This window comes from Equus quagga, chromosome 9 (assembly GCF_021613505.1).
Source record: "Equus quagga isolate Etosha38 chromosome 9, UCLA_HA_Equagga_1.0, whole genome shotgun sequence".
In the NCBI taxonomy this organism is placed as follows: Eukaryota; Metazoa; Chordata; class Mammalia; order Perissodactyla; family Equidae; genus Equus; species Equus quagga.
In genome coordinates this window covers 36,505,470-36,525,044 of record NC_060275.1, presented here as the reverse complement: position 1 = coordinate 36,525,044, position 19,575 = coordinate 36,505,470, and the positions used below count along the sequence as shown (strand labels likewise).

Genomic DNA, 19,575 nt, shown 5'->3' with positions numbered 1-19,575 from the left:
GGGCGGGGAGGCTGGTGTGGGGTGGAGGCCCGTGGGGGGCCAGGCAAGGGAGGGGAGCGAGGAGACAAAGCAGAGAGCGAGGGAAGGAGAGTCAAGGAGTTCCAGGCTTCTGCATCCATTCTGTTTCAATTTCCCCCCAAGTCACACAGCTGCCAGGGTTCAGACAGATGCTGTGATTAGCATTTTAATGCATTTCAGAGGACCTTGTCCAAACTGCTCTGGAAATCAGAAATCAAGAGTTTATCTTCAGCTGTCCCTGTAGAGCTACATTCTCTTTCAATTCCAAAGCAGCCTGAGGAAGGGTGTGTGTACACGTGTGTGTCTGTGTGCCTGCATGTGGGCATGTGCAAGGATGCCTGTGTGTGCACATCTTCCTATGTGTATTTATGGGTACACCTGCATCTGGTATGTGTACATACCTTTGTGCACACATATATGCCACGTGCCCTGGTGTCCATGTGTGTGCACATCTAAATGTTAAGTGCATGACTGCATCTACGTGTGCACATGCACATTTTGCACGTGTGTGCTTAGTCTACGTGTGCCTTTCCAAGTGCGATTTCGTCCAGGATCACTCATGTGGAAGAGGGAGAGCTTGATGCTGGTTGAAAACAGGTCAGGACTGAGTGACTCGGGCTGTCAGGGCATCTGGGCCTCAGGTAATGGGAAATGCACTTCAAACGCGGCTGGGCCTGCTTGGCCTCATACCAAAGCCGTGTTTCCAAACAACACAGGCTAGCGGTATTTTCAAGCTATGTGGAATTTCTGGAGTTAGAATTCCACTCCTTGGACAGTGTTGGCATCCCGGCTCCAGCCTCTGAGAGGTTTCTGGAGCCTGGAATGGGGGATGGGGCAGCTTCTACTGGGTCAGGGCAGAAGGTGCAGTTGGGAAGCCAGCAGCCCTTCGGGACATGTCCTGTGTGGGGTGGGCCACCACTCGTCCCCTCTACCTGCCTCCCAAGGTTCTCCTCCTGCCACTGTAATCTGGCCACACTTCACATCTGCCAAGGCTGTCCTGCTTTGAGTTGAATGTTGCCAGGACTTCCTTCTTCTTCCCTTGTCACCCTCCCAGGACACGCTCCTCCTGGGAGGTTTAGCTCTCAGCCCCAAACACAGATTTCTGGGACCATCTTCCCAGCCCAGGGACAATGGGACCATCACTTTCCTTCCTTAGGGGGAGGCATCTGTTCACCTCCCAAGACCACATCAGCTTTTGGGGATCACTGGTGCCTTTGGAGTCTAGGGTCAACTAAAACTCCAGGTCTTTAACCCCTGCCAGACCAGCTCCCCCCTTAGTGTCATATAGAAGGGGACTCTACCTTGAAGGCACAGATAGTGATGTGAGTTGGGGGATGCATCCACTGGAAGTGGAGTGGGGAAGCAGCAGACAGTTCCTTGTGAATTTGTTTAATGTAAATACATCCTCTATTTATCTTCGGCTGTTAATAAATTCATGCATTATTAGAAAATCCCTCATACCAGCAGACCCGCTGTGTTAGATCAGCTCGTTTTAAGAGATTTCCTGTTGGCAGGATTCAAAGTCCGCACCTGCAGCCGGCCCAGGCACAAGGATTTAACTAAACGCCGCGGATAATTAGATCAGTTAACCTCGCAAATTAAAACAAGCACATTGCATTAGCTCGGTTTATCCTAAAAGAAAATATTAAGTTCCTCCAGATAAATTGTTTAATAAGAATAGAGGAAGATGGCACAAACTGCCTTCCCAGAACCAGTGGGCAGGAGCCAGGGAGGGCTCAGAGAGTGGCCGGAGAGCGGGTTTGCCTCCATCCACTGAGGGGTGATGGATAAGGTCCTTGCCCACTGATCTAACAGGGGTTGGAAGTGTTTGAGGAACACGCAGGCTGGGTGAAGGCAGAAGTGTAGAGAGCAACACAAAGCTCCATGGGGTCTGAGAGGAGCAAGGGGCATCAGTGGGATTCAGCCTACTCGGCCACCTTATAATGCAGCACAATCCCCACTGAAACCCCGTGGGTGCATTAGAACATGGGGTTCACGCCCATCGGGGAAGCTTTCTGGAGGAGCTATGACGCACCGCAAGTTTCTCCCATCTGTGAGATGCTCACCACTTAAGGAGGTAGGTGAAGTCTTTGTAAATTTCCAACCCACCAAATCAGAATTGAAGGTAATTTGGACTTTTGGAGAAGTCAGTCTTTGGAAAATCCATGGTGAAAAAAATTTTGACCAGCAAATAAATAGTGTAGACAACATTACTGTCTGCAGGAATATGTCAACTACCTAAGAGAGTGACGGTGTTTGCAAGTGGCATACTAGGACTCACTGTCACACTATCGCCGTGCCAATTACACACGCTTTGTGTCTGTTCATTAAAGCAGGCTCGGCAGGACATTAACTTGGAAGCATTGTTGGATTGTCTACTCAAAAGTCATAAAACTGCACTGAGCACACCCCATAATACAGATGCTAATGGAAACGGGTGTCCTCCCAGCTCTTCTGAATTAGGGCGGGTTCACCTGATTTCTCAGTCACGGAGCCTCTTTGAGATAAAGGCTGTGTTGCAAATGAGAAAGGACCCAAATGTGGCATCTCTGCAGAGCCTTGCCCAACATCCACAAACCTTCAAAGGCTGTGTGCCCTCTTCGGGCTTCTGTGTCTCCCATGCAAAATGGTGGGGGAGTGGGTGATGCTAAGACCCCGCCCCACTCTACTTTTCTGAGGTTCTCTGGCTCTCGGGAGGGAAACATAATAGCAGAGAAGAGCCCCGTTCACGGATCAAACTCCTCTAGCCTGAGAGGCAGAATGGAGATTTCCTGACAACGCTGGACAGAGAGTAGGGGGCTCCCAGGGTTCCAGGAGCTGGAGGAGCTCACTGGGGGGCGCATTTGCAACACCCAGGCCACATCCTGACTTCGTGACTGTGTGTAGAGGGGGCTGACTCTCTACCTTTCTTTGCATCTGTCACAGTCTGAATGTCCCAGAACTCTGATGTGGAGTCAGGTGGTGTAGGGCCTTCCCAGCACTCTCCCCTGGGTGGGAATACCTCTCCAAGTGGTTGGGGGAGGGGGTTGCCAAGTTCCCCTCACCAGCTTCAGGGTCCCAGAGGGAGCCAAATATCCCCTAAACCCTCCTCCAGCAGGACTTCCAGATGCCAAGTGAGTAGCCTCTGCTGGCTCGTGCCCCAGCTGTGCCAGCTCTGCCCCCTGAGGCTGCTCCTGAGAAGGGGGACTCCAGAGGCTCTCCACTCTCCACAGGGCCCGGTCCTGATGCCACGGCCCCACCTCCGGCCTCTCCCTGGGACCCACACAGGCCTTTCCCGCTCCAGACCACGCTGCCTATCATGGCGAGGCTGTTGCTCTCCTACTCAAGAAGCTTCAGTGGCTCCCATGTACCCAAAGAAAAGAGACCAAGTTCCTCAGTGGGCTGTTCAAGGCCTTCCCCACTTGGGTCCCAAACCTCTTCTAACATGAGGCCCCCACCTCTTTCTGAGTGCCTGGAACTCCAGCAGTCCAGTCCTCTCCTTCACAGCCCCACTCCCTCCCTGTGCCGTCACCTCTTTGGAAAGCATCCCTGGCCTCTCTCCATCCACCAAATCCTGCGCATCCTTCCAAGGGCAGCACCCCCAGTGCCCAGCGCTCCGTAAACACTCAGTAAACACCACCCCACAGTGCTCCCAGACTACTCAGAGTTCTAAATTCCAGCCCAAAGTCTCAATCCATTGTCCTCTAATTGCTTGACATGTACATCTTTTCTCCTCTGCAGGAGGGAAAGCCCCAAGGGTCCTCGGCCTCTCCTCGCTTCCACCTGCCAAGCAGCACCTAGCACGAGGCCACGCTCCTGGTGGGTGCTCGGGAAACACTTACGAACTGAATTTAAAACCTTCTCTCCGGCCCTGAGCGGTCCCAGCTGTTGGATGCCAGCTGTCAGGGCTGCTGGCGAGGACGAATGCATATTCATTTCAGATCCCTGGGTCGGCTGCCTTGAAGGGCCTCCTGGACTGTCTTAAACCACGTGGGTGCCAGGGCACGATTCTGTTTCTGCTCTCACTCGTTAGGGTTTTAAATCTTTTGGGCTCCCCTCACCGAGCTCCTGGGGGCCTCATCCTTTTTTGGGGTGGGGGTTGGTGAGTGGGGTGTGGACAGGGAGGTACGTAGGCCTCACGTGGGGATTATGCAAACCATTAGGACAAACTTAGCTAACACCTCTCGTGGGGACATAAAGTGGTGCTCTCCAATGGCCTTCTTCATGCACAGCCAGGCCTTGGCAGGGACAGAACCAGTGGCCTTGAGGGACATTCCTGCCAATCTCACAAGCGGAGTTTGTTGGTCTCCCCATGTGGCTAGCCCTGTGCTAGTCCGTGAAGCTGGGGGGCTTGCTGCTGTGCACCCTGGGTCAGTTGTCCTCCAGACCAGGGCAGACTGGGGCGAGGACAGATCAGAGGGGCCAGGCAGGGAGACTGGCTTCTCTGGGGGAGAGATCAATGGAGAGACCATCGCACAGTCCCCATGTGTACGTGGGTGCTCAGTACCTTGTGTGCATCATCTCATGCTACGGGTAAACAGTCCCTGGATAAAGGCACCATGGGCATCCCAAGGGCAAGATGAGGAAAACGAGGCACAGAGAAGGAAAGTGATTTGCCCTAGGTCACACGGCTCAGAGTGGTGAAGTTGGGTTGGTTGAATTTGGGGTCTGAGCCTGCCCTGTGGTGTGGTGGGTCTGGTCTCTAAGTCCTGAGGGTCTTCAAAGAAGGGAGATATTGGGAGGGCCAGAGTGGCTGCGAGGACATCCCCCTGGACTGATGGGACGGCTGGGTTTGGCAGGGGCTGAGCACTGGAACTGGTGCTATAGGGCCTGATGAAGAAACAAGCGAAATAGAGAAAATCATGGAATCTTGGCTGACCTCCTAGAAGCAATTTGGTCCAATGTAGGAATTACCTGCATTGCCCTCCCCCTACCTCCCAGCAACTCAGGCTCTGCTTGAACACTTCTGTGACCAGAGGCTCACTACTTCTTGGGACAGCCTATGCTGCTGGGAGGTGGGGAGGGCTCAGTGGGCCTTCCTCATGCGGCTGGTAGAGGCCACTAGGGAGGGCCTGAGGAACAGAGCGAGCAGAAGTCTCTGACTTTTTCCTCCTGAGCTCTCAGTCCAGCCACGCTGAAGCTCGTCACCAGGCTAATTCTCCTTTCTCGGCAGTCCCTGTTCAGAGCGCACCCACCTCCCCCCGCACTCCCTTCCAACAGGCCAGAGCACTGCGCTTCAGTCTCTGAAAAGTAAAGTCGTCCTCCTCATTGCTGGCCCTGAAAGCCGGGCGCACCATTCTCAGAATATGTACCCAGAACTGCAATGGCCAGCCAGAAAAGGAAAACTCTGGAATGCCTGTGATGTGGGGACTGCTGTCTGTCGGCACAGTGGCCCTTGATTCTTTAATATTTAAGCCATACACAGAGGCACAGAGGGATACAAGTTCAAGAAAGATAGAGAAGATGAAAATGTGGTACCTAAAGGGTTGAAATCATCACCCTCCCCCCGACCGCCCCAAATCCCGTGGAATCAGAAACCACGTCAGTAGCTGAATAAACGTGCTGAGTTAGCAGTGCTATGTTGAAGAAACATCTCTGGAACACACTGTGAAACTCCTCTTTCTGACTCAGCCTCCTCATATAAGCATCGGTCATGATCTGAGCTGAAGGGAAACACTGCATGTAGGGTGGGGAGGGCTGCTGCTCTGCCCAGCTGGCTCTTCTGCAACCCCTACCCCTCTCCACAAGGCTAGTAGGTGGGGCCGACTCTACTGGCTCCCACCCATTATCCATCTGCTTTTCTCTTTCACTAATAGATGCACAGTTTTGATGATGGCAGATATGTGACTTGTGTTTGGCAACTTATTCCCCTTTCCCAGCCTTCCTTGCAGATAAGGTGGTCACATGACACATGCTGGCCAATGAGACATACACAGAAGTTGACTGGGGAGGGCCCTCTGGGAAATCTTTTGCATTTCTAATAAAAGGGACAGACCCAGCTGGACTCACTCTGCTTGACTGTGGATATGATGCATGGAACTGGGGCAGCCATTTTATCACCACGAGGGAAGAGACTCTGCCATTGACATTGTTATGCTGCTGAACCAACACCAGACCCCATACTATGCGATATGCAAAAAACCAAAGCTTTATCTGTTGAAGCCACTGCAGCCAAATGTATTTCTAAGTGACAGAGTGGTCACTGAAACTGAGGTTCAGAGAGGTTGAGTGGCTTCCCAAGGACACTCAGTAAACCTCTAGGCAGAGCTGGGCTGGAATTTGACTCTGCTTTTCATGCAGGCAAGACTTTTCCAATCCAAAGGCAGGCCTAGTGGGTGGTGACACCTGTAGGGCCACTACCCTGCCTCACATGGCCCCCTGGGGGTCCAGCAATCATGCCAGAGTCTGTTGTGGGAGCAGCCTAGTCTTGACCTCAGGATGACAGGGACCGAGGAAGATGACACCATTCCTGTCCTTGTGAATCTCTGGTTTTCCACAGGCCCTGGAGCCACAAGATGTGGTGGAAGGAGCACAGGCCCTAGAGCCAGACCTCTCCCTGGCTGCATGGCCTTGGGCACCCACTTCACCTCAGTTACCTCTCCTGTAAGATGGCGCTGGGATGCTTACTTGAGAGCACCTGTGTGATGCCGTCTTGACAAATAAGTGAGACAGTATTTGTGAAGTGCTAGCCCCTAGTGAGTACTCAGTAATGATGGTCGTCATCATGGCTGGAGAGAGAGGCCATTGTGACCTGGCCTGCTATCTGGGAGTCTGGAGCCAGGAGCTGGAGCAGATCTGCAGCAGAGGCAGGCACGGCCCTGACAGTAGTCCCTTGCTCCCCTCACTGCAGTGACAGTGGCCTGACTTCCAACTGCCAGCACCTGACCTGTTGCATGACAGCTTTCTCTGGCTGCGGAGCCCACTTTGCTCACTCATGCACAAGCCAGAAGAGCTGAGGAATTAATGATCGCTGCACACATCCTCAACCAAAGACTAGCGGAAACAGTGAATAGCTCCCCTGCCCTTTGGTGGAGGACTCTGGGGAGTGTGAGCCACGCTGGGTCTAGAGTGCCCAGTGGGAGGAAGCACCCCTCACAGTGGAAGCTGGTCTCCCGCATAACACACCCTTTATTGCTTGCTTTTCTTCCGTGTCACACTTCCTTACTATCTACTCATGCTTCCTGGGCTAGCCTCGCCTAAAGAAACCACCTGCACTCAAATGCTCATCTAGAGTCTGCCTCTAGGAGCACTCAAACTAAGATAATATCTTTTTTTTTTTTGAGGAAGATTAGCCCTGTCTAACATCTGCTTCCAATTCTCCTCTTTTTGCTCAGAGGATTGGCCATGAGCTAAAATCCTTGCCCATCTTCCTGTAGTTTATATGTGGGATGCTGCCACAGCATGGCTTGATAAGCAGTGCTTAGGTCCACTGCACCCAGGATGCGAACGGGCAAACCCGGGACTGCTGAAGCAGAGGGCGTGAATTTAACTGCTGCACCACCAGGCTGGCCCCTCAAACTAAGATAACATCTTTTAGAGTCTAAACTTAGGCCAGTGGTCATCAAACTTTGTTGTGCACATGGATCTCCTAGGGATCTTGTTAGAAGGCACCAAGGTATGTTCTTAGGGACATGATTCAGACAGTCTGGGGTGGGGCCAAGACTGCATTTCTAATAAGCACCTGGGGGATGCTGACGCACTGCTCCCAGGTCCACACGTCAGCCAGGGTTTAGATCTCCAGTGCTGTTGACCTTGCTCAGACAAGGGGGAGACCAGAGTGGGTTGGAGCAGCCTGGGACAGCTTCCTAGAGGAAGACAGGGGCTTGGAGCTAAGTCCTGAAGCCCAGGAGGACTGTGGTGGGTGGATAGGGGAGGCAGGCCTTTCCAGGGAGGAGGGAAGCTGGGGATTGCTGGGGCTTGAAGCCACGCCCAGAGTGAGCAGGATGTCAGTGACTCATCTGCCAGAGTGGATTGGGGCCTGCAGGCAGTAAGGGGCAGGAGGTTCTGAAGGACAGCAGTGTGAGACAGCCCTGCTGCATCCTCCAACCACAGCTCCCCAATTCTCATCCTCAAGTCTGGGAGGAAAATGCAGACTTTCCTGGCCCCCCAAGGTCTTCTACCTTTCCAATTTCCTCTCCCTTACACACACCTGGATTCTGTCTCCACCTCCGTGGGCTCCTTTCTGGACATTCCAGCTCACAGTCATCTCCCTCTTCTGAAACGTAACAGGAGATGTAGTCCAAATTGCACATTTGACCATTTTGTATTTTTATTTCCTGCGATTATTTTGCGTATGAATTAGGAGTCATCAGATTTTACTGTGGGAAAGGTCCCCGAGGTCATCCACACTCGCGTCATTGTTTTGTCAATCACAATAATCTCTGGATTATTTTTAGCAAGGCACGTCATATAAAGGACTTACACATAAGATTTTCATTACAGAGTTAAGGAACAGTCCCAGAAAGGTCTGGTGGCTTGTCCCAAATCATCCAGCCAGTTGGTGTTGCTACAGGCTGTAAGTGCTATAAGTGGCGGGAGTGGAGAATTCGCCATGATTTTGACTCTCCTGTGCTGGGCACAGGGCACCAAGCTCACTCGCCTTGTGCCCCCTCAGCCACCAGGAGAGGAAGTCACCTGCCTGGCGCCCCCTGGTGCTCTTATTGAGAACACCACAAACGCCTGTGCTCTCAAAACACACTTGAACCACAATAGATGGTTCTGAGAGAACGCGGAGAGACCTCATCCCCTTGAATTTCAGCCCCTTTCTCTTTTCAACAACTATTTCATGATGAATTGAAGAATAAAGAACCATACCGCTTTCTGCCATCATCACTCAGGGTTGCCCATCTTCAATGGGATGTGGCAGCCCACAGTTCCGGAAGGACGCAGGTCAACAACACAGACACCTGGCTTTCTGCTTGCCCATGCCCATGCTCTCTAGAAGAAACCCGTCCAATCTTAAAATACATCCATCCTGGAGCAGGAGCTCACACAGACATTCTGTTTCTCAGCCTCGTGTTCTGAAGAAAGGTCAACGCCGTTTAAGAACCTTACCTGGACTTGCGAGGGCATGTCTGCCATGGCAGCCTGGGACTCCCCCTCTACTGACACACCTGTGCAGGGAAAGCTCCCCTCCCTCCTGCACCACCCGCCCAGACACACACCGGTGCCAGCTGTGACTGCCCAGGCCAAAGCGCCTTCCACACAGTGTTTCCTCCATGCAAGCACGACCATGAAGTGAGACCTCATTTTTCCAAAAGTAACCCTGCAGGGCAACCTCAGTGGAAAACTCTCCAGAGGGGCCTGGAGGTTGGATCTTGGCCACCCTGTGAGAGGGTGAGAGCCTGGAGTCCGGAGGCCACTGTGGTGGTGTGGGCTCCTCCAGGATGCCCTGGTTTGTCTTAAGGTCTCTCTCATCTGAATTCCTGGGCACTTCCCATCACTACCATTTTTTGGCACCTAAAGATATTTTCTGGATCTTGAGCCATCTTCACGCTTGCCTCTGAAACCAGACTGTAAGCTCTTTGAGCAACAGGCCATATCTTGCTCATTTTTGTCTGACTCTAGACACCCCGCCTCCCATAAGGGAACTCTGCATGGGGCAGGTAATCCATAAACGTTGCTGCTGCTGATCTGAGTGACGGCAACCATGATCCAAACCACGCCAGGGCAAGTGCTGGAGAAAGCTGCGGAAGGTCGGCCTGGTTTCCTTAGAAAGAGATCTGAGCAGAGGGCAGGAGGAAGGCTTGGGGCTGAGGGGCGGGGTATATGTGCCCTCGGGGACCCAGCCCATCACTGCAGCCCCGGCCTGTAGCCAGCCCTCAGGGGTAGGAAGTCTGGCTGGTCTGCATCAGGGAGACACATAGCTGACCTGTACTATATTACACTTGTCACAAATGGAGTCGGGCAGTGGAGAGCGGGAGACGCCGTCTTCCTCACCCTCCCACCCTCCCTCGTCTCCCTGTCATCTTAAGTAATGCGAGTCACACCAAGTCTATTATTCTTAGAATTTTAAAGAATGTCAGAGCTAGAAGGGACTCCAGGGGCAATCTGGCCCACCGCCTCCTTTTGCAGTCAAGAAGGTGGAAGCCCAGGGAGGTTCCGAGCTGAGCGCTTTGGCCAAGGTCACCTGGCTTGTTTGGGGCAGGCTGGGCTTGGAGCCCAGGTTCCCTGACTCCCAGCCCAGGCTCTGTCCATTACCTCACATGACCTCTTATTTATTTCCTTCAAGTTGGGTGTGATGGTTGTGGACACAGAGGCTCTCTGGTTCTTTCTGACAAATCAGTCAGGGAGTCTTACTGAGTACAGGCCATGGCCAGGCTGAGGCTCTGTCATGGGGCCTCCAAAAGGGTGTTGTCCTTATGGGAGTCGAGAGTCACTTGCTTGAGAAATGGGGACCTTCCCACCTTGCTAGTGTGGGCAGGGGCAGGGAAGAGGAGAATGGGCAGTCCAGGGGAGAGAGAGCCCCGGGTGGGAGGAGGACTTTAAGACGTCTCTGTGGGAAGGGGAGTGAAGACTCTCTCTCTCGATGGAAGCAGTGGGAGAGGGCTGAGGCCAAGGACTGGGGTGGAAGAGGAGAGGCAAGATCTGAGGGTATCCCACATGTAGCCCCTGTGTCCATCGGGCCTCAGTCTCTGTGTTTAAAGCATTTCTGACTTCCCCCTTGGAACCTCGGTGTTCCCTTCCGCATAATGGGCCTAGCAGGGCTTTCGGCCCCAGCCCTTGTATCTGCAGCATGGCATGGTCTTTGTCACTTGGTGAGGGGCTGCTAGGCTGGACCTTTGTCTGCCAGGTTTCTGTTTCCTGTCAGGATGGGGATTCTTCTGAAGGGAGGGGCTGGAGAAATCCCACACGTAGGTGGGCTGCAGAGGCCTGGGTTCCAATCTCAGCTCTGTTACAAGCAAACACTCAACTCATTTCACTTGGATCACAGATTCCACGTGCGTAAAATGAGAGAACTGAATTGGAGCTGGTGGTGAAACTGGCAGTCATTGGGCCAAATCCAGCCCCCAGGTATGAGTGTGTGAATGACCAACCAGAAATGGTCTCTAATGCCTGGGGGCATGCTTTGCCCTCTTCTGCTGCCCATGACTCCCTCTGTGCTCACACTTTTTGAGCGTGTGCCCCTTAACGAGCCCTCTCACCTCTAACATTCTAAGGCCCCTTGGGCTTGTCCCCCAAGTGAAAAAGGACCGGTGTTACTGAAAGAGGACAGCTCCACCCCAGGACCTCACTGTGCATCTCCCACTCACCCTCCAGCCTAGCACAGGGCTTCTTAACTTTGGCACTACTGACACTTGGGGCCAGATCATTCTTTGTTGTGGGGGCTGTCCTGTGCATTGTAGGACATTTACTGGCATCCTGGCCTCTAGCTAATCGATGCCAGGAGTGTCTCCAATGTCAAATATCCCAGGGGGGCAAAACTGCTCTCTGTTGAGAACCACTGCCCTAAAAGGAGAGATGAATTGTTCTCTTTGGGGAATATGGGAAAAGAAGGAAGATATGTCATTCATTTCCTCAAGAGAGGAAGAAAGAAGCATGAGGCCAAGAGGGAGATGCAGAGGATGGGCTGGTGGGACCTCCCATTCCTCAAACATTGTAGAAGATCTTTTTCCTTCCCGCAAGACAAGAGTCAGAGGGCTGCCCATTGCTCAGTGTTTTGGGTTGAATTGTGTCTTCCCCAACAGATGTTGAAGTCCTAACTCCCAGTACCTGTGAATGTGACCTTATTTGGAAATAGGATTTTTGCAGGTGTAGTCAAGTTAAGATGAGATCATTAGGGTGGGCCCTAATCCCATATGACTGGTGTTCTCATCAAAAAGGGAAATTTGGACACAGAGACAGACATGCACGCAGGGAAGAAGATGTGATGACATAAGGAGAACACCATCTACAAGTCAAGGGATGCCTGAGGCTGCCAGCAACGAGGCGAGGGACATGGAACACAATCTCCCTCATAGCCCTCAGGAGGAGTCAACCTTGGTATCACCTTAATCTTGGACTTCTAGACCCAGAACTGTGAGACAGTAAAATCCTTTTGTTTAAGCCCCCCAGTTTGTGGTACTTTGTTACAGCAGCCCAAACTCATACACTCAGCAAGAAGAAAGAAGCAGGACCAGGGAGCTGGTGGTGTGTGGGATCTGGCTTGTGACTGCACCACCTGAAGCAGAGACACAGAAGGTGGCAGGGACTGGGAGAGAAGATGCACATGCTAATGGGACTTACCATATAGAGACAAAATCAACACTGTACCTATAGGACACACAAGTGGAAATACATCACATCTCTAAAATGAAACGCTTTGATTGTGCCAATCACTAGAAGTTGTAAAACTACCCCAAAGAATTAACAGCCTCCGTACACGCTAACTACATCCATCATAAATTCATCTTTAGTTTCTGTTATCATATCACTGTCTCTGGGGACCCCTGTCTTGTCATCATTTGCCCTTTATAATTTATTCATCTTGTTCTTGCCTGCATCCTTTCTACTTATCATTCATCTTTACAGTTGTACATAAAATTAGATGGATCCTTCCATGGCAGGGCTGTCAGGAGGGAGATGGGCCTCGTCAGGGAAGTCCCAGGAAAGCTGGTTGAGGTCCCACTAAAGCCTCCAGCGGGTGTCAAGGTAGAGGTGGGGTGGGCAGAAGGAGAGCAGGGAGGGCATGAGGGAAGGAGAGGAGAGAGACAGGAGAGGCAAGTGAGAAAGGTAAAGGAAGAAAGCGTTGAAAATGAGAGGGGAGAGAGGAAGAGGAACGTGACCAGAAGGGAAGAAAAGAGGAGGAGACAGGCATAAAAAAGAAAAGAGAGAAGAAGAGAAAGAAAGGAAGACAAAATGGGACTAAGGCAAATAGAAGTGAGACAAGGGGGAGAAAGACAGAAGAGATATCCTGGGACAGTGGTGCTAGAGAACCAATTGAGTTTTCTTTTTAAAAATTTTCCATTTTAAAATCTTTCCTGGTGAACACAAAGAAGGTCACATTGAATTTTTATGGAGATGCTCCATCCTGAGTTTCGCAGACCTGAGCCTGAGCGCAAGGTGTGATGATAGCGATGGTGCAGTCTCCCCAGCTGCACAAGGGGCTGGGGTGGGAGATAGCCAGAGAGGAGTGTGTGGGTTTGCTTTGTATTCTCGAGTTGCCGAGTGAGGGCACAAAAGCCAATCTTTAACTAGTGAATTGGAACTTTAATGTTTACCAAGCAGATACAGCTCCCACTCTCTCTACCCCCTGCCCCAGCTCCCTCTCTTCTCCTCTCCCCTGCCTGCTCCCTCTTCTCACAGGCTCCAGGCCTCCTGCTAACTGGCCTCTCACCCCTGGTGAGGAGCCCTTTCTGCCACCAGAGGAGGAAAAGGGTAGCCACTGCTGGCCATGTTGCCTGGTTTTCTCTAATCAGAGTCTCTCCCCAGAGGCCCCACCTTCCTGACTTTGGAAACAGACAGGCTCTTCCTAGAAGACAATTCCCTGAAAAGTCCCAAAGGCAGAGGGAACTGGGACTAAGCATCTGGGGCCTATTTTAAGGAACAGAGGGCTCCTGTGCACACTCAGGCCCCAGGGAGCTCTCAGAGTGGGCCTCAGCTGCCCCTCTCATGGCTCCTGACCTGTCATGCATGCCTTGTCTCTAGGCTGGCTCTCAGACCAGTGCTCTCATCTGACATATCTGTCTTCCTCCCAGCTCTCTATTCCCACCTTGCCCATATCCTGAACAAAAACTGTGAGCAACTCCTGCACCCCAGAATCATCTGGGTCCCCTCTAAGGCAACTGCTGATGGTAAAAACTGCTGGGTATCCTGGACATTGGTAGCAGACCCAGTGCTGGTCCTGGCTTGGCCATTTATTAATCACATGACTGTGGGCAGATGGCTTAATCTCTCTATATCTGGATCTCCTCCTGTGTGGGGCATAATCATGATATCTTCCTCATAGGGTGGCTGTGAAGATAAAATGAGGTAATGTGCTTGCATCATGCCTGTCAGATAGTAAGCGCTTAACAAATATTAACTGTTATTGTTGAGCAATTGTCCACATTACCTATTTTATAATAACATGTGCTGTCTTGTATCATTGATGACATTTTTCTGTGTGTGTCTCCAACTTGATGGACAACTCCAAGAGGGGGAGGGGGTGTGTTTTTCTCATCTCTGTGTCTGCCAGGATGCCTAGCATGGTCCCCCAACACACTCAGGAAATACTTGTTGATGGATTGAGAAACCACCCCGTGTTGACAGGACTCTATAAATAGTGGAACAAACATTGGGAATGGAAGAGGGTGGGCTGGAGGGGCCAGGAGAGAGAGTGAGATCCAGAGTGTGAGGGAGAGATAGAGATACAGAGTTTAGAAAAGTGGAATCATTCTACTTAGATGCTGGCAGAGGACACCGCTCAAAAGGACCCTGATGAGGCTTTGTGGTTTAGTAATCTCATTCTCCTGAACTCATGCCAAACTCGAAAACAATAATCCATTTGTGACACTGGTCTAGGGATGACTCCATCAGCCACTGACGGACCTTGGTTAGGCTGATTCCCAGGGATACTGACCTCTGACTTATACAAACAGCTATTGTGGTCTGGTTTTTGAGCTTCCACTTATCCCAAGAGAAATGTCTGTCCTCAAATAAGGACATGCGTGAGGGGTGTCTCTAGTTCTGTCTCGGTTGTTTTGTTTTGTTTTTGGTGGTGGTGGTGGTGTGTGCATGACAACAGTGGGATTGCTCTCCTCTTGCCAACAGGACGTAGCTCTGTAACTGGCTGGGAAACAGAATGAGCTGCTGCACTGTCTTTCCCCCTTTTTCTCTCCTCAGTGAGAAAGTGGAGGGTTGGTTTTAATGGATTGATTTTAATGGATTTTGAAGTCTGGAAAAGTGCCTAAATTGCTGAGGTTACCAGTTTTCCAGGTTCTTTTTTCAATTTCTTTCTCCTTAGTCAGAAACAGAGTGTCCTCACTGGGGCACCTAGTGTGGTCACCCCAGACAAGAAGAGATGTCTCTCTGCCCCCTAATGAAACAGGCAGCCACGAGCATAGCCTCAGCTGGCGAGAACACCCATTATTTGGTTGGGTGAGAGCATTTTCTTTGGTCCTGTCTCTGCATTTGCTAGCGGCACACTTTCTCAGATCTCAAAGGAGAGAACCAATCCACAATAATAACACCAGTTCTGCTTTCTGGAATCCAAATGACTTCACTTTAAAACATAATTTTGTTTGGTCATTTTGTTTTTCATTCGTTTCCATGTGAGTTTGTGCGAGGACAATGTGCCCTGGGAAGTTCAAGCTGCAATCCTGTCTTTTCTCCCTGCCCCTCCCCCTGTAGGCTGTGCCTGCCCTAAGAATTGTGATGAGGTCTTTGAGGCCATGAGTCTCCCCAAGAGGCCTTTGAAGAAAGGATGGCGTTCTGGGCACCGTAAGGGACTCTAGGCTATGTTTTCACTCCACTGTTGGCCTCTTTCCTCGCCCCTCCCAGCTCCCAACATACGTTCACGTTTCTTTTTTCCTTTCTCTCAAACTTGCCCAACGTGTCTTTGTGATTTCAGAAAAATGCCATTGGATCTCCCAGTATGAAGGATTAGCACAGATTATGGGGAACAGTGTTAATTATCGGTGGAAGGGGGGTTGGCGCGTCGCTCCAATGTGCTCCTGATTTCCCCTGGGCCTTTCTGCCTGGTAATAAGCCTTCTTTAATCTGGCAGGCCCCTTGGTGAAATCAGCACCACGGACAGTGGTATTGATTGCTTCTGAGAAACCATCACAGCTGCTCAACCAAATTACCTTTGATATGTGACCTTTAATGTAATTACTGCAACATCAAAGTATTTCTATAAATTATTAAAGAACTAATACACTCCATCATTTAGCTATTCTATTATATGTAAAATAAACAACCACAAGTTAATGTTAGATCCTGGACACTCCATACTTGCTGCCAAAATTCTCTCAGTTCTCAGCCTCTCCCCCTTCAAAACCCTAAGCCACCCCTCCCACCTTCTCTTTCTGTTTCCCCATCTAATTCTCGGCTTTTAGCCATCACGAAACTCCCCAGCAATCTCTCTCAAGCTGATGAAGGGTCTCCCATAACAATGTGGTATTTTCTATTCCATTTGGGTGGCTCTGAAATATCTATCACAATCTCCCCCAAAACAAAGTACCATAAACACTTTATTAATCAGCACAAACCTTTCTCAGAAGCCTTTGATTATCTTACAATATGGCTTTATGCTTCACACATAACATGGGGAGATGTGGAGCATATTTCTGCCATCTTACAGAGGGCACCCAGAAAGTAATTACTATAATATATGTGCATGTAGCCGCACCACTAAAAAACCAACTGGGGAATGGCCACCGAGCCAGAGCTGGGCTCCACACAAAAACCTGTGGGGTGCACGATTTCCATACATTTGCATCCGAGGGTCTGTTATTAAGATGACTCAGCCCCGTGCTTTGCAATCACAAATACCACAATACAATACAAAGGCTGTCTTAATGGAAGGAAAGCCCTCCCCACCCCTAAATGTGTAAAGCAGGATCTTTGATGCAAAGGAAGGCTGCCCCCGCCCCGGGGTGCGTTTTCTGTCTACCTGGTTAACCTTTCCTGCTGTGGGGTAGAAACGGAAACGTGTGTTTACATACTGTTTGCTTGGTAAGAATGTAAACATGCATGCGTAAACATTGGTGAGCATACATATAGAACACACGTGCTTCCCTGCAGAGTCCATTGTGTAAGCGTAAACATGGTATATTTGTAAATTCTTTAAATTATGCCCACAAACACTCACATCTTTCCATTTATCTTTAGATACTCGGTGAGCCGTATATCTCCCCCCACCCCCATCTCACTGAACCCACAGGAGAGACAGCGCAGACCCTTGACCCGAGGAACACTTCTTATTTTATGGTGATGAACTAGCCTCGATAATAGCCATGGCTGATATCACACCCAGTTAGGGGGGCCATAAATAATTCTCTTCTCCCCCGCACAGAAGCTATAAACCAGGGCTGAGGCGCGACAGTTTATCAAAGACGAGGGCTGGCTCCTTAAATAAACCGCGGTGATCTCACTTGCGGCGCCGAGCCGGGGCGGGAGGCGCCCGCTCCCGGGCCCAGCCCCCACCCCAGGTATTGCCCGTGTCCGACGTCGATAGGCGGGTGCACTGGAGGCCCTGCCGCCGGCGGTCCCGCGGGGTCGGCGGAGGCAGCTCCGAGCTCCCGGGGCCCAGGACACCCCGCGTCCCCGCCCCGGGCTGCCCGCGCGGGCAGTGCGCGGAGGAGGGACCCGATCCGAGGCGCCGGGGAGGGCCAGGGGAGGAGCCGCGCCGGAGCTCCGTGGTCGCTGCCAAGTTCGCTCCCAGCCCGGGATTCCGTCGGGCCTGGACGGCGGAGCGCGGAGGCCGCGGGGCGAGGTCTGAGCTCAGCGTCCACGCGCCCTCGCCCGGGCCCGCCGCCTCTCGGCTTCTAGGGGCGCGAAGGGCGGCGCGCGAGTTTCCGAGCGAGGGCAGACGGTGCGCGCCCGGGCCCGCGATCCCCCCGCCGCCGCGGCGCTGCCCGGCCTCCCGAAGTCGCCCCCTGTCGGCGCATCAGTCGCTCGCGCCTCTCCGGGCGCCACTTACCCCGGGCAGAGTCTTCTGCTCGTGCAGTGCGCTCTGGGCCTTCAGCGCTGACTCACGCTCGCAGTAGGTGAGGAAAGCGCAGCCTGGGGAGGGAAGCAAGCGCCGAGAAGGGTCAGTGGGGCGCCCCCGGGCCGCCGACGCGCCCTCCCGCCCACCCTCCAGTCCCCGGCCCCCGCCCCCCTGCTCTTGGTCCCTCTCCCCACCTCTCTTTCTCTCCTGTGTACTCCACTCGGGCTTTCCTGCCTCCCCGTTTTCCTGTCTGTCTGCTTCTCGTCCCTCGCGTTGCTTTTCTCTTTTGCTCCCTCAGCGTAGTCTCCCCACCCTGCATCTTCCCCCCCTCCACTCCCCGTCTCCCCGCGGGTCTCTTCCTGTCCTCGTGCCCTGGTGCCTCAGGCGCCTCTGCCCTCTCCCTCCCTCCCTCCCTCCTTCCCTCCGGGGGCTGTTCTGTCTGTTTCAGCTCCAGCCTCAATACCTCTCAGAAGGAGCAGCTTCCACCCTTCACCCCCAGCACCTCTAGTCACACTTGACCATGAACTCTTGTTCTGACTGCTTAGGAGTGTTGCCGGCTGCCCCATCAGGGATGATGGAGGGACCCTCTGGGCCTTCCAAATTAAGGCTTCACCTGTAGCGGGACGCCAGTCTAGGCTATCCTAATAAAATGAATGGGGCCGTCCATGTGTCCCCTGCCTCAGTGTCTGTTGTCACTGATATCTTCACACCCCTCCCAGTCAGAGCACTTTTTGGGCACATCCAGACCACCAATGCACAGCGCTGGACCTGAGGCCAGCTCTTGCTCTGCCTCTAATTCCCTGGGTGACCCCACAAATCACGTCTCCTGTCCTGCCTCAGTCTCCTCATGTGCGAACTGAGAGTGTTGACCAAGTGGTCCCCAAGGTCCAGCCTCGTTTTCCTCTTGAGTGATTCTGACAGTGCCTCACCAGGGAATCTGGACTTCGGGGAGCAATGTGCCTAACTCAAGGGGTGACTTTTTAATGCTGGCCCTTCAGGCACTGTGACAAGGCAAAGAGAATGTCCGCTGATGGGAGAGTCTTTCTGGGTGTTCCTTTAACCCGCCCAGTGTCCGGGGCCTCTTTCTGTGCTTGCAGATGTGGCTGAGTGTGGCTTGGGAGGCCTGCAAGGTCCTGGGGCCATAGGGAAAGTCAAAAAGCCAACTTTGTCCAACAGCAGGCTTGGGTCCCCTGGGGAACAGTGCCTTCAGACTTTCCAAAGCCACCAGGGCCCCAGGGAAGGCACCCTGCAGGCTGGCCACTCCCTTGTTTCACTGTCTTCTTTTCCTCCTTGTTTCAGGCTCTCTCCTATTATCTTACTGACCTCCCCACCCACCTGTATTCACCATCATCCTGGTTTCTTTTGCTCTCACAGTCTCCTCACCTGGTATGCCTTCTCTCCCCATTTTCACTTCTCCCAATCCCATCCATCTTTCAAAAATCTGATCAAGTTCCACCTCCTTCAGTCAGCCCTCCTTGACTGGTCTGGTCCATCTCAAGCCAACCTCCCTTATTGACTACCCACAGGTGGCCATTTGGTTATTCTCATGGCCATTTATCAATTATTCCCTGAGTGCCCACTGTGTGCCAGTTTCTGTGCCAGGCCCAGTGGCCCAGGCCCTCTTCTCAAGAGGCCTGCAGGCTGGTGGTGCTAGTCTGGTGCCTCTGCCATGTCTTATCACTAGGCTCACCCTCTTGTTTCCTTGGCACAGAGTGCTCTCAGCATCCTCTGCAGTTGCTGACTCCTCTACCACCCAATGAAAACCCACTTCCTCCTCTTCCAACGCAGGATCCTACCTCCCTTCCCCTCCTAGCTCCAGAGAGGAGATGGAAGGGGATGCGTGTGTGAGGGGGACATAGTGATGGCAAGAAGGAAGCTGGGAGAGAAACCTGGGAGACAAAAACTGTCAGCTCCCCATGAGCTCTCTGCCTTCCCTACCTCCAACTCCTGCCCCAGGCTGGGAGGAG

At 52.3% G+C, this 19,575-nt stretch overlaps 1 protein-coding gene across 1 annotated transcript in view; it reads right to left on the bottom strand.

The window, feature by feature from the left end:
* CELF4 (CUGBP Elav-like family member 4) overlaps window positions 1-19,575 on the bottom strand; it is a 305,722-nt gene that overhangs the window by 210,344 nt on the left and 75,803 nt on the right. The window contains exon 2 of the mRNA XM_046670818.1: window positions 17,600-17,682. Within this exon, the coding sequence (XP_046526774.1) occupies window positions 17,600-17,682 (83 nt within the window). The remainder of the gene's footprint in view (window positions 1-17,599; window positions 17,683-19,575) is intronic.